At 34.6% G+C, this 19,582-nt stretch overlaps 1 protein-coding gene across 6 annotated transcripts in view; it reads right to left on the reverse strand.

Moving 5' to 3' along the window:
- Positions 1–19,582, reverse strand: part of ASPH (aspartate beta-hydroxylase) — a 107,103-nt gene that overhangs the window by 57,401 nt on the left and 30,120 nt on the right. For 3 of the 6 annotated variants that reach the window (XM_042869434.1, XM_042869437.1, XM_042869435.1), the window contains 8 exons: positions 9,538–9,627; positions 7,797–7,871; positions 7,184–7,345; positions 5,984–6,043; positions 4,030–4,086; positions 1,760–1,804; positions 1,035–1,067; positions 4–42 (listed from right to left, as the gene is read on the reverse strand). In XM_042869434.1, the coding sequence (XP_042725368.1) occupies positions 4–42; positions 1,035–1,067; positions 1,760–1,804; positions 4,030–4,086; positions 5,984–6,043; positions 7,184–7,345; positions 7,797–7,871; positions 9,538–9,627 (561 nt within the window). The remainder of the gene's footprint in view (positions 1–3; positions 43–1,034; positions 1,068–1,759; positions 1,805–4,029; positions 4,087–5,983; positions 6,044–7,183; positions 7,346–7,796; positions 7,872–9,537; positions 9,628–19,582) is intronic. The other 3 variants (XM_042869439.1, XM_042869436.1, XM_042869440.1) reach the window with 3 other exon arrangements.

A 19,582-nucleotide genomic window follows, 5' to 3' on the forward strand; every position in this document is an offset into this window, starting at 1 on the left:
TACCTGTATCTTGAGTCTCGGTCTCTTTCTCGTGTTTTGCTTCTTAAAGGGAAAGAAAAATATGTTGTTGATCCACAGACAAAACTAAAAATAATTTAGCTGTTAGGCATCTAATTCATTTCATAATTGCAAAGCTCTCAAAAGCTTTCTTTACTCTTGAGGCCTGCACAGATAAATGAATTCTTAATGGAACCCACAGTGGGGAATTCTACATATAAAACTAATACCAAATGTGAACATAATGCTGAAATTCCTGCATTTCTACCCACACAGATGAGATATTTAAAACAATGACAACAATAAAACCATCATTCTGCACAACTACAATAATTCACCTACACTCCTATACTTTAAATAAAGAGCTAGTATAGTTTTCATAACTGAACAAGAAACAGGTTAAAAATACCGATTATTTTTACTTCAAATAATGTCTGAAAATAGGTAAGATGCTGGCCATTTATTGTAAGTCTTTGATACATAATAGTGTATTTAAAATTGAGAACTTCAACATGTATCTAAGCACACTGGATAATTTCATTATCTTAGCAGGTACTAACCCTCCTAGCAATCATTAGCAAATCATTAACCAAATCAAACTATATTGGAGTAAATCTCTACTGAGCTATTAGCTATGAACAAAATGAGTACAATACAGTAATACTGAGCTACACAGATGCAATGAACTACCGCTGACTTACCATGGTTTTATTAAAGAAAAAAGGGGAGAGAAGGGCTAGCATGAGATGTTCTCAATATTTTATGCCACACAGGCACAGAAGAGATCAGTTAGGGAATTTAACTAATATGTATACTCTACATTTGTTCCACTGTTACAGACTGACTGACCTGGTCACATGGAGTATCAAAGATCAAAAATACCTTATCACAGAACTTATAAGATGAATATGACAACAAGAAAAAAATTAGGACAAAATAGTTTCATTTTCTATCACAGAGAGATTATCATAATAATTCAACAGTGAAATAAGATTTATGATTCAATATATAAAAGTCAAATATAACAGTTGTCATACCATGTTCATCATAAACACCATGCTCTCTGTCTTCTGCCCAAAGAAGGGAAAAGAAGTTAATATTAAAATTCATTGAATTTTGAAGAAAATAAAAGGTTCAGAATAAAGTCCATTCAGGAAAAAAAAATAATCAAATATATACTATTTTATATTGTGTTACAGTTCATAATACAAAGAGTTCTCTGCAACTGAAGATTTTACAGTTTTTGTGGGAAAAAATAAGAAACTTCCTGGCATTACTAGGTACGACTTCAAAATGATTCATCAAATAATTAGATAATAATAACAAATAATAATAATCAAGTCATGAAATCAACTGTAAATGACCTATAAATCGTAAAGGAAATACCCATCAGTCTTTCTTACATACAGTAAAACTTTACAACATACTGTGGATATTTTTATTTTTACTTTTTAAGAAAGATATGAATTTTTTCCCCCAACAGTTAGATATACCACCTCCAAAAGTCTTTAGCAAATTGAAAATAACTTTTTTTTTTTTTAATCTACAGAAATATTCCCATGCAATTTTAAAAATAAATACCCTAAATATTTAACCCTCAAAATACTGTTCTGCTCATTTTGCCAGACCTCCATTTGTATTTTTTTTAAGATTACACTAATAAACTGATGCTATATACCAGCTCCAATCTGGGAGGACAGGAAAGGGGACAGCCTTTTCTGAGGATAAAATTCACTGAAAAAAGTACGATTTTGGATTGTACCTGTGTAGTGTTTAACAGCATCTTCTAATGTTAGCTCAGCATTACCTTAAATAAAAATATTCAATATTTTATGTTTCTGTCAAATTTTCATGCAACAGCTAAATAGCACAAGTTAAAAAAATCATATTAGGCTCAAAAACAACAGAAGCATGCATGTAAGAATAAACATCACAACATTTATTCGAAATTCACAGCTAGGTGATAAAACACATCCATGAGCTAGACCACAACATAGTAAGTTATCTGCATATTTGTATTATTATATGTATTATTGTATAAGCATGTCTGTATTATTATTAGGAATTCATGTAGGTTGCTGATAATCATAGAATGGCGTGGGTTGGAAGGAACCTTTAAGATCATCTAGATCCAATCCCCTGCTATAGGCAGGGACACTTCCCACTAGAACAGACTGCCCAAAGCCCCATTCAGCCTGGCCTTGAGTGCTTCTAGTGAGGGAGCACCCACAACCTCTCTGGGCAACTTGTTCCAGTGTCTCACCACTCTCACAGTAAAGAATTTCTTCTTAATATCTAGTCAAAATCTGCCCTCTTCCAATTCAAAACCATTATCCCTCATCCTGTCACTACATGTCCTTATAAAAAGTCCTTCCCCAGCTTTCCTCTAGGCCCCCTTGTAATACTGGAAGGCCACTATAAGGTCTCCTCTGAGCCTTCTCCGGGCTGAAAAGCCTCAACTCTCTCAGACTGCCCTCACAGGGGAGGTGTTCTAGCCCTCTGATCATCTTCATGGCACTCCTCCAGACTTGCTCCAACAGCTCCATGTCCTTCTTGTGTTGAAAGCCCTTGAACTGGATGCAGTATAACAGGTGGGGTCTCAAGAGAACAGAGTAGGGGGACAGAATCACCTCCCTTGACTGTTGGTCACACTTCTCTTGATGTGGTTGGCCTGGGCTGCAAGTGCACACTGTCTGCTCACACTGAGTCTTTCATCAACCAACACTCTCAAATCCTTCTTCTCAGGGGCTCTCAAGCCATTCTCCGCCCATTCTTATCTCTGCTTGAGATTGCCCCAGCAAAGTGCAGGGACTTGCACTCAATCTTGTTGGAAGTTCATGAAGCCGGCATGGGCCCACCTCTCAAGCCTATTCAGGTCCCTCTAGATAGCATCCCTTCCCTCTAAGCGCATCAACCTCACCACTCAGCTTGGTGTGACCTGGAAACTTGCTGAGGGTACACTTGATCTCACTGTGCATGTCACCTACAAAGATGTCCCAGTAATGATCTGTGAGGAATGCCACTCGTCAGCAGTCTCCACTTGGACATTCAGCCACTGACCACAACTCTCTGTGTGTGACCATCCAGTCAATTCCTCATCCAGGGAGATGTCCATCCATCAGATCCATTGTTCTCCAATCTGGAGACAGGATATTGTCAAGGACAGCGTCAAACACAAATCCAGGTAGATGTCAGTTGCTCTTCCTTTATCCACTGATGCTATAAACACCATAAAAGGCCAATAAGTTTGCCAGGAATGAGTTGCTTTTATTGAAGGCACATTATTTACCAGCAATCACCTTGTCTTTATTTTCCATGTGCTTTAGTTGGGCCTTCAAGAGGAACTGCTCCATGACTTTACCAGGCACAGAGGTAAGAATGATGGGCCTGTAGTTCCCTGGATCTTCTTTTTTACCCTTCTTGAAAATGGGAGTTACGTTTGCCTTTTCCTGTCAGTGGAACTTCACCAGACTGCAATGACCTTTCAGATATGATTGATAGCTTGTAGCTTGGCAAGTTCAATCCACCAGTTCCCTCAAAACCTACAGATGGATTTTGTCGGGTCCCATGGACTTGTGAACCTTCAGGTTCTTTAGATGGTCTCAAATCTTATCTTCTTTCTGGGAAGATCTTGTATCACCCAGTTCTTTCCTTTCTGCAGCTTGCATGGTGCAGCTAAAGCTCTTGCCAGTGAAGACTGAGGCAAAGAAGTAATTGAGGACCTCAGCTTTCCCCTTGTGACCAGGAGCTCCAGTTTCCTTGTGGATCTCAGCTCACATCTTCCCTAGCCCAGCCTAGCATAATAATCTATTATTTACTCTAGCAAATACTTTGCAAGTGTTTGTGGATTGGATTAATGGAATCCTTTGTATATAACTGTAACGGTAACATAGACGCAAAAAACAATTTTTATTTGATACTACTTGAAAAATCTGTTTAAAAATAAAACTGTGACATAACAGTAAATGAAACATTACTTCAAAACCTGCTTAAAGAATTGATTACAGTCTGAATTTATGAAAATGTACAAACCTGGAGCTTCTGGATCACTTACTGTGTTTTCCAAATCCATATCATATTCATAAGAAACTGAAAATTGAATATGAAAAAATATATTTTTTCAATACCCACTGTTTTAACTTGCATCAATAATACATCTTTCAATAGCTCCATTTATATATCTAGTAGAAAACTATTAAATCAAAATCTTACAAATTGATGTTTGACACTAGACAAATAGCAATCTACTGGAAAGCGCTGGATCCTTCTGCTGTAACAGGCAAAAAATTTTGTTGCTATCATATTTGGTATAAAAAGAGAATGTAAAATGCAGAACTAGCATTGGGACAAAGAAAATAAACCTAGTTTAAACTGAAATTCACTGAAACTTGATTTAAATGGAATAGAATGCTTATGCTATATAGAGGTATTAGTAGCATTCAGAAGAAAACTCTTCTCAGCACGGAAATTTCAATGATCCAGCTGGATCTCAATAGATGGACTAATAGGTAAGATTACCCACACCACATCCTTATCTCTAAACTGGAGAGATATGGATTTGAAGACTGGACTATTTGGTGGATAAAGACTTTACTGGACAGTTACAGCCAGAGTGCTGGTTAACTGTCTCTCTAGAGAGAGGCTGGAGACAAGTGGTGTCCCTCCCAGAGATCTGTCTTAGAATTGGTGCTCTTTAATTTATGAATGAGACAGACTGTGGGATCAAGAGCAGCCTCAGCAAGTTTGTGGAGTAGTGAGTAGTGCCATTGATACAACAGAAGGAAGAGATGTCATAAAAAGGGACCTGGGCAAATTTGAGAAGTGGGCCCACAAGAACCTAACGAGGTTAGACAAGGCAAAGTGCAAGGTGTTACACCTGGGTCAGAGCAATCCCACACATATGTATGGACTGGGAGAAGAAACTGAGAGCAACCCTGTACAGGAGGATCTGTGGGTTCTGTGGGCAGATGAAAAGCTGGAAAAGAGACAGCAGCGTATGCTTAGAGTCCACAAGGCCAAATGCACCTTGGGCTGCATCAAGAGCATGGATCCAAGTTGAAGGAGGGAAGATTTAGGTTGGATGTTAGGGGGAAGTTCTTTACAAGGAGAGTGGTTAGGCCCTGGAACGGGCTGCCCAGGGAGGTTGTGGATGCCCCGTCCTTGGACGTGTTCAAGGCCAGGTTGGACGGGGTCCTGGGCAACCTGATCTAAATGTGTATGTTTGGTGGCCCTGCTAGGCAGGGGGGTTGGAACTACATGATCCTTGAGGTCCCTTCCAACCCGGGTGATTCTGTGATTCTATGATTCTGTGATTCTGTGAAGAGCAGCAGGCAGCAGAGTGAGGTGATTGCCTGCCTGTGCTCTGCACTTGTGAGGCCCCATCTAGAGCACTGTATCCAGGCCTGAGGCCCTCAGCATAAGAAAGATGCAGATCTGATTAAACACAGTGTGATGAAGACTAGAAGCTAACTGTATTAGTATACGTAACACTTAAGAATTCCTTAAAGATAAATTAGGGTGTACAGAATGATAGTGCAAAGATAGTTCCATATCAAGCCTGTGGAGGTTACTGGCTCTGACAGAATAACATTGCAACACTTCAAATAGTTCTGAATGGAAGGTTATGAACTGAATACTTCTGAAACACGTGAGAGCACCAGCTCCTGACTAAAGACTAAAATAATAGGCCAGAAGAACCTCAGCAATGTAGAATGTTACAAGACAGTAATACATAAAGTACTATTTTATGTATTATTTATTATTTATTTTATACTGTATCTGTTAAGAATCACTTGTCATTGCAGATATGATACAGTCATTTCAGTGAAAATAAAAATATATAAGACAAGTCAAGAACAGTAGTTTGGAGAATAAACATTTTCAAAATTATCTATTATTAAATCAATTTAGCATTTTGTATTTTGCTTTCTCTTACCATTTCTGACACAAAGCTAATATTATTGACTTTGGAAACATAAAATTATACCTGGAGCTTCGTATGTCTCAGGTTCTGTTGCTCCAGGATCATCTGCTACAATATCAGCATCTAAGAAATAGACATATTTAAAAATTCCTGGTTTTGTGAAACCCTTTAACAGAATATTATGCATGAATAGTAAAATTTCTAAGCAGAAGTAGTAAGTAGATTTATTGTATTGCCAGAAAGATATTCATATAGATTGAAATAATAATCATGTATGTTATACTGAGAATACACATGCACTAAACACATTTGCTCTGGAAAAGATGGCTGTTCCTACAGAAATTTTCATCTCCCAAATTCAGGTCTGCTGTTGGAAAATCAGACTTCATGAGAGATTCAACGTAAACAACAAAAGAACATATTTATATTGCCTTCTTAAAAATTATTTCCAGGATTTTTAATAACTGGAATTTGAATATTCAATGTATTTCCTACTGTAGCTTACACCATGAAGAACAGAAGACAAACAAACAAGGAGGACTGAAAGACTGAAAGGATTTACTTCAGTTGAGATGAAAGAATCTCAGCATACTTTCAGCAATCAGAACATGTAGACAGCAATCATTACATAAGTTTTTCAAAAAGAGGTCTTAAAAATATATGCACAATTGTCAGTACTGCAGACAAAAGCATTCAGATGTACTTTTCCCTAAATCTGAATTAAACCAGATGATTCTTCTGTAATATTACAATTTGTAACAGCCTGTTGATATCTCAAAGCAGCAGGGTATGAATATCCTCATTATACTACAGCATGTTCTTTGCAAGACTTGGAATATTGCTCACATACAACATTCTCTTCAAGTGTCACATTACAAGGGAAATACACTGGGAACGCCTATAAGAAATGTGTAAAATTTAATATAAAAAAAGCTTCTTGAGTATAGAAGCAAGCTCAGTCTTCAGATATTCTTCACTGATAATATCACTTCAGATATTGTATGAGCACTTTTATTTGGGGTGAAATGCGTAGCTGGAACACAGATTAATTTTGTTGTCTGAAAGCCAACACAGCAGTAAGCTTACTATAACTTACAGCTACCTGGATCAGAACATCTTTAAAGCATTCCAATATTTTCCAAGACTCTGCGGCAAGCAGAAATTATTTCTCATTAAATTAAAGACACTTGACTCTTATTTAAATTTGTCTGCTTGAATTTTTGCGAACATTTAATTTTTAAATATATTTAGTCATTCAAATACCTTTCTGAAATGAGTCTGGTATTTCATAATCCTCTGTCACTTCATTCTCTAATTCTCTAAGCATGTCATCTGTTGCAGGAGCTTCAAATGTTTCTGCATGTATTTCTTCCTTCTCTTGCCACTGGTCAGTTATGCTTTCATCTACATCTTCATGTCCCTCTCCTAATCAAGAATATAAATTTTTAGATAACACATACTCACTGGTACACTCTACTAGAATAAAAAAAATTCAGCTTTCAACACAACTATCGCGTTTTTCTACTACTCCACAACAGAGGATACAACTTGACTGCCTCTTACAGTAAGTATAAGTCCAAAGTGTCTGCACTGACTGATCAGTGCCTTCATTGTTCACGAATAAAAACAATTCCTCTTTACCCATTCTTGCACTGTACAGAGCATTTCTGTGAATTCACTGAATTGAAAAGTTACCATTTCAGGATTTGTTGAGTGAATTTTCAAGACATTCTTGGAAAATCACAAACTATTTGATTAGAACGTCTTGTGCAGGTAAAAATACCTTGAGTGCATACAATAAATAAATAAATAAATAAATTAAAACAAGGATCACATTTTATAACTCGTCAGTGATGTCTAAACGTTAATTCATTACCAGGCTGGGAATGGAGAGCATCATGAAGAACAGGCTGAATTTCCTCTTCCAATTCTACATCAAGATTCTTGTACTCTAAAGGGATCATAAATTGCAGTGTAAGTAAATTACTTGCAGGTAAGTACAAAATAGAAATTATTAACACTAAAGCAAGGCTTGCAGCTTTCAGTAGCCTCCATAAGTTCTTACTCCTTTCCATCAATTTCCACAAATTCAGATAAACCTCTGAATTTTGTTTACTGTCCAATAAAGCAAATATTGCATCGACTACATCAAATGAATTGAAAGAATTATTCTACGTAGATTTCCTGCATATTTTTTTTTCCAGCAGCAATAACAGTTGCAACTTGAGATAACTGTAAAAACCATGAATTCTCTTCTATGAATTCACCTGTTATTTTCCTGTGATTTAGGTAGCAGTACTAGCATACAGTTTTTGACAACACAATATCATTTGCACAAGTGGTGTTTTGCTTGTTTTAGAAGTAGGGGAAATAAATATTAACATTACAATACCAAGGACTTCTCCCGCGTAGCACACTAAATCACAAACTGTTTCCAGGGACAAGCAATAATCATTGAATACACCAGCCCATGACATAACTGGATTCTGTGCTAAAAGTTACCTTCATATAAATATCCTGAAAAATTGTACTGAGAAACTCCATGGCACAAAACCAGTCCAAATGCATTTTCAGATAAAATACCAAAACATTTGTAAAAGAAAGTTCGGGGTGAAATAGACAGGAAATTACACCTTAGTTATATATTTTATAATGACTTCAGTAATTCAAGTCTTTTAAACAGATTCTATATTACATTTTATTAACCATATGCTCCACATTTGTGGATTATTGTGTTAGCTATACATAAAGATGAAACAGGGTAAGCCTCTTCCTGGAACTGGAAAAAAATACACTGTGAATTACAGGAAAGCGTAAATTGTATACCCAAAAGTTGACATTTAACATTTTTTTCCCCTAAATTCCTCTTGAATCTAATAAATTTTACTAATATTTGAGGGGCTTTAAAATATTTGTGACTTTTTTCTAATACTAAGAATATACTTATTCTAATTTTTATATACTATTAGTTTCAGTAGGAGAGTGAATATTTGATTAATCTTAGCAAGCAATTCCATTTTTAGTTGAAGTTTAAAACAACATAAAACGTTGAAGTTACTAGAATTAAACGGCAGACCTTTCTATTCTTGTCAGATTAGTTGAGAAACTGTAAACAGTCTTACTATAAAAGTCATATTTAGAAGGAACAGCTGCTGTACTGCTACTTCTATGTTTTTCTTTTTTCCTCTTCCCCAAATAGGAAAATGATTTCTATTCATTTTGATATCTAATTTTTATGTTTTAGCTGGAGAATCTGCTGTTATTCTGACTGTGTATATGGTTGCATACATACAAAGACCATAACTATACACCAGCAAAAAGTCTCTCTGCTGTGATATGGTTTTAACAGCAACCATGAGAAGTGAGGAGAGTACAATCTATACTTTGTGTAAGCAATAAACTCTTACTGTAATAAAATCTCTACTGATTTACAAAAAGTTATTAACGGTCACTCCAGTTGAATGTTATAATGCATAAACAACACATAAAAGTGATTAAAGATTTTATTTTCTACCCAAAGAAATACCACAATGAGTTTGTATACTGAAGAAACAGAATACTAAATCAAGCGAAACATTGAGTCTTGTGCTTCATCTGTGGTTTATGAAAAATCTTACCTGATTTGATGAATGACTCCTCAGCGGGTTGAATGGTCTCCTCAGACACTGGGGATGCTGGCTGTTCTGGGACAGATCTTTCTTTTAGGCCTGCATTTTTCAGTTATAAAGTTATCTTTAGGCTTTTTTATTATTGTTTGATTGACTTATAAGTTGTTTCAACTACATCAGCAGCAACTACAGTTACAATTAACTGACATTAAACACTTGAAAATTCATTTCAACAATCAATTGTAACAGCAGGGCTGTCCTGATATTTAGTGTACACAAAAACCAAAGTGTATTGAGATAATAAACAAATATACATTTTAAAGGTAGACACACAATGAGAAAAATATGGACAGAAATTTAAGCATCTGTTTTTAATTCAGGGTAAATAAAACAAGTTACCGTGCTATTCTCAAGACCTATTTAGTATCCAAAAGAGAAACAGGCAACAGGTTTTTCCTTACAATCGTTGGAAAAAAGTGCTTTATATGATCATTTTTATATTTTATAAATAACTAATTTGAAATTTAGGATATGAAGCTCATACTGAGAATATGCTTTCATAACTTCAAAGATCTGATAAAGAGAATTGTAGTTTCTTCAAAATATAGCAATGTCACTCTAATTTCTCCGACACTTAAGTAAGTGCACAAAAAATATGACTGATGACGTTTCACCACAATGTGGTTTACTATCCATATCACTGAATCTTTCTGGATCAAAACATCATGGAAAAAAAAGCAACAAATAACAGCAATGATCAATACAAAGGTAAGAGATGGAAAGAAAGATAATTAATATTTTACTCAGACAAACACCTGCTCAAGAATGATTCGTTCATTAGTTACAACTTATAGTCCTAGTTACGTGAAGTACAGTGAGAAGTCGGAAAGATGATCCCACATCTTAAGACAACACATCCACAAGAAAGAATGTATTGGTATTAGCCTAATCCTCCTCTCCATCATTCCTCAGGAAAAATTCAAGCAAGACTGAAATAAGAGATGTGGATGCAGGGATAAACTCCCCTCCCTCAACCCCTCCCATGAGGACAGTCAACTCAGCAGAACAGCCTAAGCAGAAAGGTGCACTCGCATCCTGTTATTTTTTCAAGACAGTACTGGGTAACGCTCAGAGTAAGCTGGTCTTACTCCGAGTTGACCCTGTTTTGAGCAGCATGTTTGAATAAAGACCTCCTAAGGACCCTTCAAAACTGAACTTTCCCATGATCATACGACACCTTTAGCAGATTTACATATGAGTTCTGAGATCATAGAACCGCTTGGGTTGAAAGGGACCCCAAGGATCATTAAGCTTCAACCCGTGCCATGTGCAGAACCACCAACCTCCATACCTAATACTAGACCAGGCTGTCCAGGGTCCCATCCAACCTGGCCTTGAACACCTCCACTTTCTTAAATAGACACAGACATAGACATATACACACACACACACAACCCTCCCCAAAACAAACTAGTTTCAAAAGAGTTGTGTTAAAAAAAAGCCCTGAGCCCTGTATATACAAATTGTAAAAAGCAGAAATAACACTACAATAAGCATTCCTTCACTGCTAACCCTGAAGTAAAAGTATCTTTAGAAGTTGACTAACTGCAGTAGAAGTAGTATATTTCAAGTCAGTTTGGCTTCAGAAATATTATGTCTCTATCAGAGCCAAACATATCTCAATTAGGGCTTATATGCCCCTACACAGCTCTGTCTACTCTAGAGAGATTTCATTATTTTGCAGCATGAGAAGCACATGTACTTATTCCATTATCCCATCTATACAAAATGGAATCAGAAAAAAAAAAAAAGAATTAATTATACGATTTATTTATTTTTTTTTTTTTTTAAGATAATCTGCATTACGTCAGACAACTAAGTTCTATATAGAAATTAAGAATCCACCTCTATGAAGTCAAGACCAGAATTTACACTTCACTGTTAGTTAACTTTCTCCTATGTCATATAAAATACTGGAGGATTATGGCATTACATTAATGGCTACAAGAGTAAGATGCTACTTATTTCCACAGTCATCACTCATTATGAAATACGAAATAAAAAAGCAGTTATTTATATTCACCACCACTTCAGACTTCAGGATGTTGGAAGAGTTGAAGGCGCAACGCTACTTACACAAATGCAGTTCGCTTCCTTCACATATACAGTTATTGAAGTAAGTTTCCATAGCTTCTGATAACACACGCACCCAATACAGACAACCATTTATTCTGCTCCACAAATGATAAGCGAATGCAAAGTATTTTTAAAACACATTCACTACCTCAGTCAGAACACATTTAGAATAGGTAAAATGAAAGAAATGATAAGGAAGAATATTTCTTTGTTTTTGCTTGCACATCTCTCATCTTTCCTTTCAAGCTTCATGTAGATCTACTGTGTGTGTGTGTGTGTCTATCAACAATTCCTGTTTAATCCTGTTGTATATTTAACACTGTCATTTACTTTTTGTAACACACTATTCGCTCTCTTTCTAATCAAAACAAAGTTGCACTCAACTTTAACTTGTGGGGAATTTTTTCATCCCATGTTGTAACTTGACACATTATATTGAATGACAACAGTAGTGCTATATGGAACAGCAAAACATATCCATGAAAAAAAACCCCTCATTTTACTGTATAGCCTTAAATGCTGCTAACACAGAATGTTCTTTGAAAAAGCAACTTATTTAGGATGAGATAAACATTTGAGGCATAGATGTAAGATACGGTAACCTTAAACACAACTCATTTTAAAATTTCATTCACAGTTATACCTCCTGCCACATCAGGGAGGAAAATAGAAGTGATGCGCATTTACCACTGTGCCATTATCCTTGAGAAGTGTCATTTGTGTATTCCACTATCAAATATGTCTCTTACAGTCTCATAAAGCAAGGATGAATAAACACATCTCTATCCTGACTGAAACCTGAAAAAGAATACTCATTATGCAAGTGCATTCAGTAAAATCTTCTTTTAAGTCTTTTTGCACACACACACCCCCTTTCAAAAATGTTTTGTCTGAAAAATCAATCAAATCAAATCAATCAAGCAGACTGTATCTTACCCTAGTACAGGAATAAAAGCGTATTACAGACATGTATGTGCTACATTAATTGTTTGACATAACTGTATTGCCAACAGTGGTACAGAAAACTTAAGCAGAACCAAGTACACAGTATAGGAATCAACCTCCAGGACTTTAATTTTACACCATACCAACATGCTCAAACATTTTACACCACATAACCATGCTCAACTTCACTCCTTAGTTTTTGGTGTTTTTTTTCCTTTAGAATGATACTGCAGTATTATAATAATAAACCTTCAAATTTCTTTACAAGTTCTGTTTAAATTCTGCAATTTTATTGAAGAATTCTTATTTCAGCATGCTAGCAACATTGTTTATCTAGTAAAACAGGAAATATTCCTTTCCTAGTATAAGCTTGTAAGCAAGTACAGATTCAATAATATACTGAAATGTATGTCTGAAGAAACATTTTCTAACTTCATTGACTCAAATGAAAATGCTGGATAATTCATTTCTTGATAATAAAAATACAGAAGCTGTAACAGCAAGCTAACACAGGAGATGGCTTACAGAAGTATCGAGTACTTGTAAAGTGTTATTGGAAGAAAATAAGAATTGCAAAAGATACAAACCTTCCCCTAAGTAAGCCAGAATACAATAATAGCAGCAAATCCCTACTCTTAAAATGTAATAGAAATCCATCAGTACCCGTCAAAACTGAAATAAGGGGTCTAATTTTTGAAGTATTCATTATTAGAACCTTGGAAAATTTAGGTCACCTGAAAAATGACAATGAAACAAGTTTGCATATCTTTTAGGTCTGAAAAGAACAAATAAACAGAATATATTGTCTCAGGACAATTTAAAAAACAGCGGTAGCAATTATACATAATAAATAAAGTTGGATCATGTATCTGTATACAACACAGTCTTCCCAGTCCACTTCAGGAAGCAAAGTTTAGCAAAGAATTAATTTACAGTTAGTTGCTAAATTCCTATGACAATATACTCTATTAATGCTCATCTTGGTTGTTTTTGTCAAACAAGTATTTTCATACTGTTTGTATCCCGATAATCCTCCTGACATTACTTTTAAACTTGTACTTGATACACAATACCAATATAGCAACATTTTAATAAACGGATACAAAGAAAGGAAAATAGATCAGGTTTAGAATTTGCTTGAAGTAACTGGCATGAATTGGATACATTCAACATACATTAATAGCCAGGTATATTAACATATGTACATATTTGAGTTTCACAGCAGACATTTTTGCTTTGTGTTTACACAGCACAGTTTTCAAAAAAATAATCTTTGTTCACACTTATTTCCAGAAAGCATTAATTTCTCATTGCCATATTTACTACACACTGATAAATACACTGTATCTCTCATTCCTGAGTCTGTTCCAAATTAGCACAATCAGAACTTTATTTACTTCTTTTCTTTCTTGTCTTCCTTTGCTGAGCTTTCAGAAATTTTAGATGGATTTTTAACCATCTTTTTTGATTCTTTTTCTTTTCCCACCTGAGCAGCACCAGCCTTTTCACCAGCTGCTTTTTTTGTTGTTTCCTTGGGTTTTACATTTTTCTCTAGAACCTTTTCCTTTTCCTTTCCTCTGTCTTTTTTAAGCTTTTCAGACTCTTTCTTTAATTTATTTGTATCAACAGCTTTCTTCTCCTTTCGCTCAGCAGCATCTTTTCCTTTTCTGGCTTTCTTTTTGTCTTCTTCATCCTTCGTTTCCTCCTTCTTGGATTCCTGCTTCTCCTTTAATTTCTTGAGTGGTTCTGCAATCGTTTCTTTTACTTTTTAGTTTTTCCATTAAAAAAGAGGAAATGTTCAGTAAGAGAATCATTCTAAAATCAGATTACATTTTATGAACAAGTCTAAATGCTTTGATAATCTTCACACTTGATATTTGTTAGGTGCCACGTTAAACTTCTACATGTATTTAAAACTTAATTTTAACGAATTAGTTTTGACTTTTAGCAATATCCCACACCATGCAGACAGTAATCTCAGCTAAATATAAGTGCATCCAAACAAAACGCTGATCTAGAAAAAAAAACATGCCTCTATTATCTTGCTGCAGAATGCTAAAACCTTTTCATCTGTGGGTTTGAAACGAACAATAAATTTTTAATCTTTGGCAACGTTATGGCTGCCTTAAGGGTCTAGAAATGTAAAGAACATCAGCAATTCTGGTTGTTACAACAGAATTGCTTACCATATCACATTCCTGACATTATCTCAGATTAAGCCGAGACTTAAAGTTTCCTAGATATGTACTTCTTGATTACTGTGCACCTATTTCCCATATTTCTGAAGAAGAAAAAGTGTTCTGGTGGATTAAATCAGCCCAAAAAAAGACGTTTAACTTCATTTGTCCACAGTCAATGAAATCAAAGTAACAAGAGCATATCAATTTGTACATCTTTTCCATATGTGGCCTTAAAAGCAATGGTTTGATTTAATCGATTTATTTACTTGTGTAAAAAACTTTTTTGGAGTTCTCTCTCAAGTGATACAATTGAAATAGAGAAAATATGCACATGTGGCTGTAATTTGGTATCTAGATAATGTGTCGACTGAATAGTCAGAATAGCATTCTCAGAACTGAGATGTTCTATGTTCATTTCCAGTTTGTTCAGTTTTGAAAATCATTGTCAGAATTCTCCAGAACATTTTTTTCATCTCTCAAAAGAATTCAGAAATCTCTGCATGCAGTATTTGTATTTAATGTAAGTACTACTATTCCCACATTATTGGAAAATAAAAGCCATAAAGATTTTGTACATAAAACACAATAATTCTATTTTTATTCAGACTTTTGAAAAAAATTAAGGTTTTCTGAACAGAGACCAGAGTCTCTTGTAACACTTCCCTCTGCCTCTATCGCCTACATAACTTTTCTGTGATGTGAAGAATTGAATCACACAGCTCAGTCTAAAAGGAACAACATCCTATTTCCTTCCAGTACTTTTTTTGGCATAAAGCATTTAGAAATTATCACACCATTTCTTCATTCTCATATCAAGCACCTCTGGATAACAACTCAAAACACAGGAATACACTGTTAAATGACATTTATTAAGAACTTGGAAACACACGATTCACCAATAAGTCATAACAAGCATAATGTGGATCAAATGCAAAAAAAAATTAACTTGCATGCAAAGATGCTAAGACATATTCATGTAAGCATGAAAGCTTCCCCCACCAAATGCATTTTGTTTCTAATGAGACTTTATAATACAAGCAATGTGCATTTTTCACATATAGATAAGGAAAAAAAAAAACAAAACAAACCACAACATACATGAAAGTCAAAATGTCTTCAACATAATAAAGAGACTTTATTTTTCGTATATCACCATGCTGGGTGGAGGTAACTGAGCATCTCTAAAAAGGTTCAATACCTGAAATGTATCTAGTATTTTGGAGTTTTGTTTAGGTTAATTAGATTTTTAAGTCTCTTTTATTGCACTGCAGACCTCTGAATTACTATTTTCTGCTCATACGGCAATATAATTGTAAATAAATATATATCATAAATCAGTTGTAAGCTATCCTACTTCAAGCTTTTGGAAAAGTTATGAAGACCATCACTGCAATTGACCCTGCAAACCTAAGGAAAACGTACTGAACTTCAAATTTCTCCTCCCATAAGAAAGAAAGAGATGAAATAACTAAATTATGATTAACTCCATACTTTAAAAGAAATCTAGCCCCACTACAGTGAAGAAATAGTATCATGAATTTACAAAAAATAAAGATTTGACACTGACCAGACTTATACTGCATACATATCAGAACTTTTTAAAAAACATGTGGAATACAAACTTAACATAAACTACTTGTAATCCAAACAACAAAATTGCTGATAAAAATAAAGGAAAATAAATGTCTAATTAGGAAAGCATTCACATTGCCATTAAGTGACAATAGGTGGTACAAAAATGGGGGGTATAATAGCTTGCTGCTCCATTAGACAACACTTAGTCAACACAGCTAATATTAGTAAACATAACCTGCAATCTGTGTTTGCAACACGCATGCATTTCAGACATCATCTGCATAAATTTCCACACACAAAAACATTTAAAATACCTTTTACTTTAGCTTTTTTCTTGGCTACCCCTCCTGGCTCCTCACCTGATTTATTGCAAAATGGAAACCAGTTATGAACATATCTGTGATATTCAACAAGCGTTGAATCCGCCATGTAAAAAGTTACCTTTACATAGCACACTGTAATGCTACAGAGAAATACCAAGCATAATAGCATAATACCAAGCTCAATAGGACTAAAGCATTTTCTGTAGCAAGAACAACACAGGTACTGAGACAGAAGGCTGATTAACCAAGTAAAATACCCCATCACCAGGTGCACATTACTTGAGCTGTTCTTAGCTTCCTTGAGCTACCTCAGTTCTCCCCAGAAAGCATTCTGTCATGTAATTATGACCAATTTTTTTAACTATATATTAATTCAATAGATCTACAAGCACCTACATAATGTACATTATATAAACTGTTTCTTTTCTCATAATGAATTACAATCTGTGTTTTGCAAAACTGAATAAAATTCAAAATAAGAAACTTCAGAGAGTGTAGAGGAGATTAGATTAGTCCTTTGATGCCACAAAAGTAACAATATACATTAAGGTTATTTTACTCTCATTTCTTCTTCTAGATGTTTGGGTGCTACTATACCCAATGGAAATATGTCCATTGTCAAAATATGTATTTTGTAATACAGTGATGTATTGCTCATATTCCAAAAAGCAGTTGCCATTTCAGTTCAGTCAAACTACTTGCTGCTTTTACTTAAGATCATATAAAACTTAGGACTTAGTAAAAAAAAAAAATAAAAAAAAAAATTAACTTAATTCTCTAGTCCAAGTCAAATACGAGATGCTGATTGCTCCCCCTCCCCAAAATATGGTAACAGAAATTCAGATCTTTCAGCATCTCGTAAAACTTAGTAAAAAGCACACATAAATAGGACAAAAGCCTCTCCAAAATATAAAACATGGGCAGCTTTGGTGTCTTTACAATCACAAAAAGAACTCGATTATCCCGCTTGTCTGTACTAAGATCTGAAACCCATAAACATATTCAGATTGCTGACAACACATTAGACATCTGAATATTAATCTTAGGTTCCTAGACAACAATTCATAATTACCTGGACTACATCAATATACCTCAACATTTAGTCTTAATAAACAAACAAGGAAAATGCTACACACACAAGAAAGTTGTACTTAATTTCTCTTACGCATTTTCAAAGCACTGAGCACTTACACTATGCCAAAATTATTCTAAATTGAGCTAGTCAAATGAAATACTCTAATTAGTTCCCCCGCAAATTCAACTTGAGATATGAAGGTCTCGCTGAGATCAGGGATGGATTGCCATCATTGCTGAAATGCAGTGTTCTGACTCATGTTTGTCATTCAAATCTTATTAATTCCAAACTGTAAGCAAGATGTTCAGCAACAACAATTTCCTCACAGAGAAGGAAAAATAGACTCCAATTTAGTTACACTACAACATGAGTTAATACATAAGCTGCACAAACTACTATTTAAATCTAAGAACAACCTCTCATCTACCTACACAGTATAATGAAGTGATCCTGGATATTTTGAGATATTCTTACAAGCACATTACCACAGGGAGAAAATAGAAAATTTTGCAAAGACTTGTACATTTAAAAATATTGCACTTTTGTAATATATACACATCTACATGCACATTACGTATGTGCCATCTTGAAAAGCTGATTACAAAACACTTTGTTCATTAATATCTCACTTGTAAAATACTCAAGCTTTAATTCTTATAAATATGCTTTTAACAAAATGAATAGTCTTAAGACTCAGCACATTATCAGTGTCTGACAATTATGCAAATAAGCTATTTTAACATAATATGAATAGACCCACTTACAGAAAGATTATGTATAACAATACTATTCAAAATCACAAGACAGAAATCATGCTGCATATTCATTTCCACCTGGACTGGATGACCATATATATATGGTCATATGTATATATAATATATGTATATTTATACACACACTCACACAATGACTATAACAGAGGAAAATCTAATTTATGAAGTCTAAGCAGCTGAAGCAAGAAATGAGTCAAAACACTTTACTTTTCCCAGACAGATAGCTGTTTCAGGGAGCATGTGATAAAACCTGGCACCTAAAGTAAAATCATCAGCAAAGAAGGGGGCTCTTGCAGCGTGGGGGCATACAAATCAACATGCAGAATTTTACAAATCACATAACTGAAGTAATGGATATTTATTCTAAATTACATTTCAAATATCTTCATGAGCTAGTTTTCAAATTCCTTTTGTTTCCCAAGTAATCCTACATTATAAAGATCCTGTGTTGACAACATAGAAGAAATAAATGCATTTATAAACACATATAAAAGAATGAAGGGATCACATATTAGAAAGGGTTGCCATTGCCTTCTAAAGGTGTTTTACTTAAAATTAAGTATTCTTGTCAATGCTGTTATTTATTAATAGCTTACAATTGTTGATAAATTTATATCTTCATTTAAATGATTGCTTAAATCTTTAAATATTACAGGTATTACAAGTATGTAACAAAATCATTGAGGAAGAAAGACAAAACTTTCTTCCCTTCAAGAACAAATTTCACATGAGAGCTTCTTCCTGCATATGCAATTTTTATGTTAGCCATTTAGTGATACTGAAAATTTCAAGATATTTTTTTTATGTAAAAAAGCTCTGACATAGAAATTCCTATAAATTAATTTCATAACAAAATGTAACTGAAAAAAAAAAACAACTTTTAACCTGCACTATCACGCAGCAACTGTAAACTCATTTAATGTAGATTCTCCATGTACATTTAAAAAGAAAACATTATGTCACATATATCACTAAGTTTATGGTCAGACTTAGAGCTAAGCAGCTATCAAATAGGAACTTACTACCCTACTGCCATTTCTAGAAAGC

Source organism: Lagopus leucura, unplaced genomic scaffold (assembly GCF_019238085.1).
Source record: "Lagopus leucura isolate 7727_CA_CO unplaced genomic scaffold, USGS_WTPT01 Super-Scaffold_100002, whole genome shotgun sequence".
Classification (NCBI taxonomy): Eukaryota; Metazoa; Chordata; class Aves; order Galliformes; family Phasianidae; genus Lagopus; species Lagopus leucura.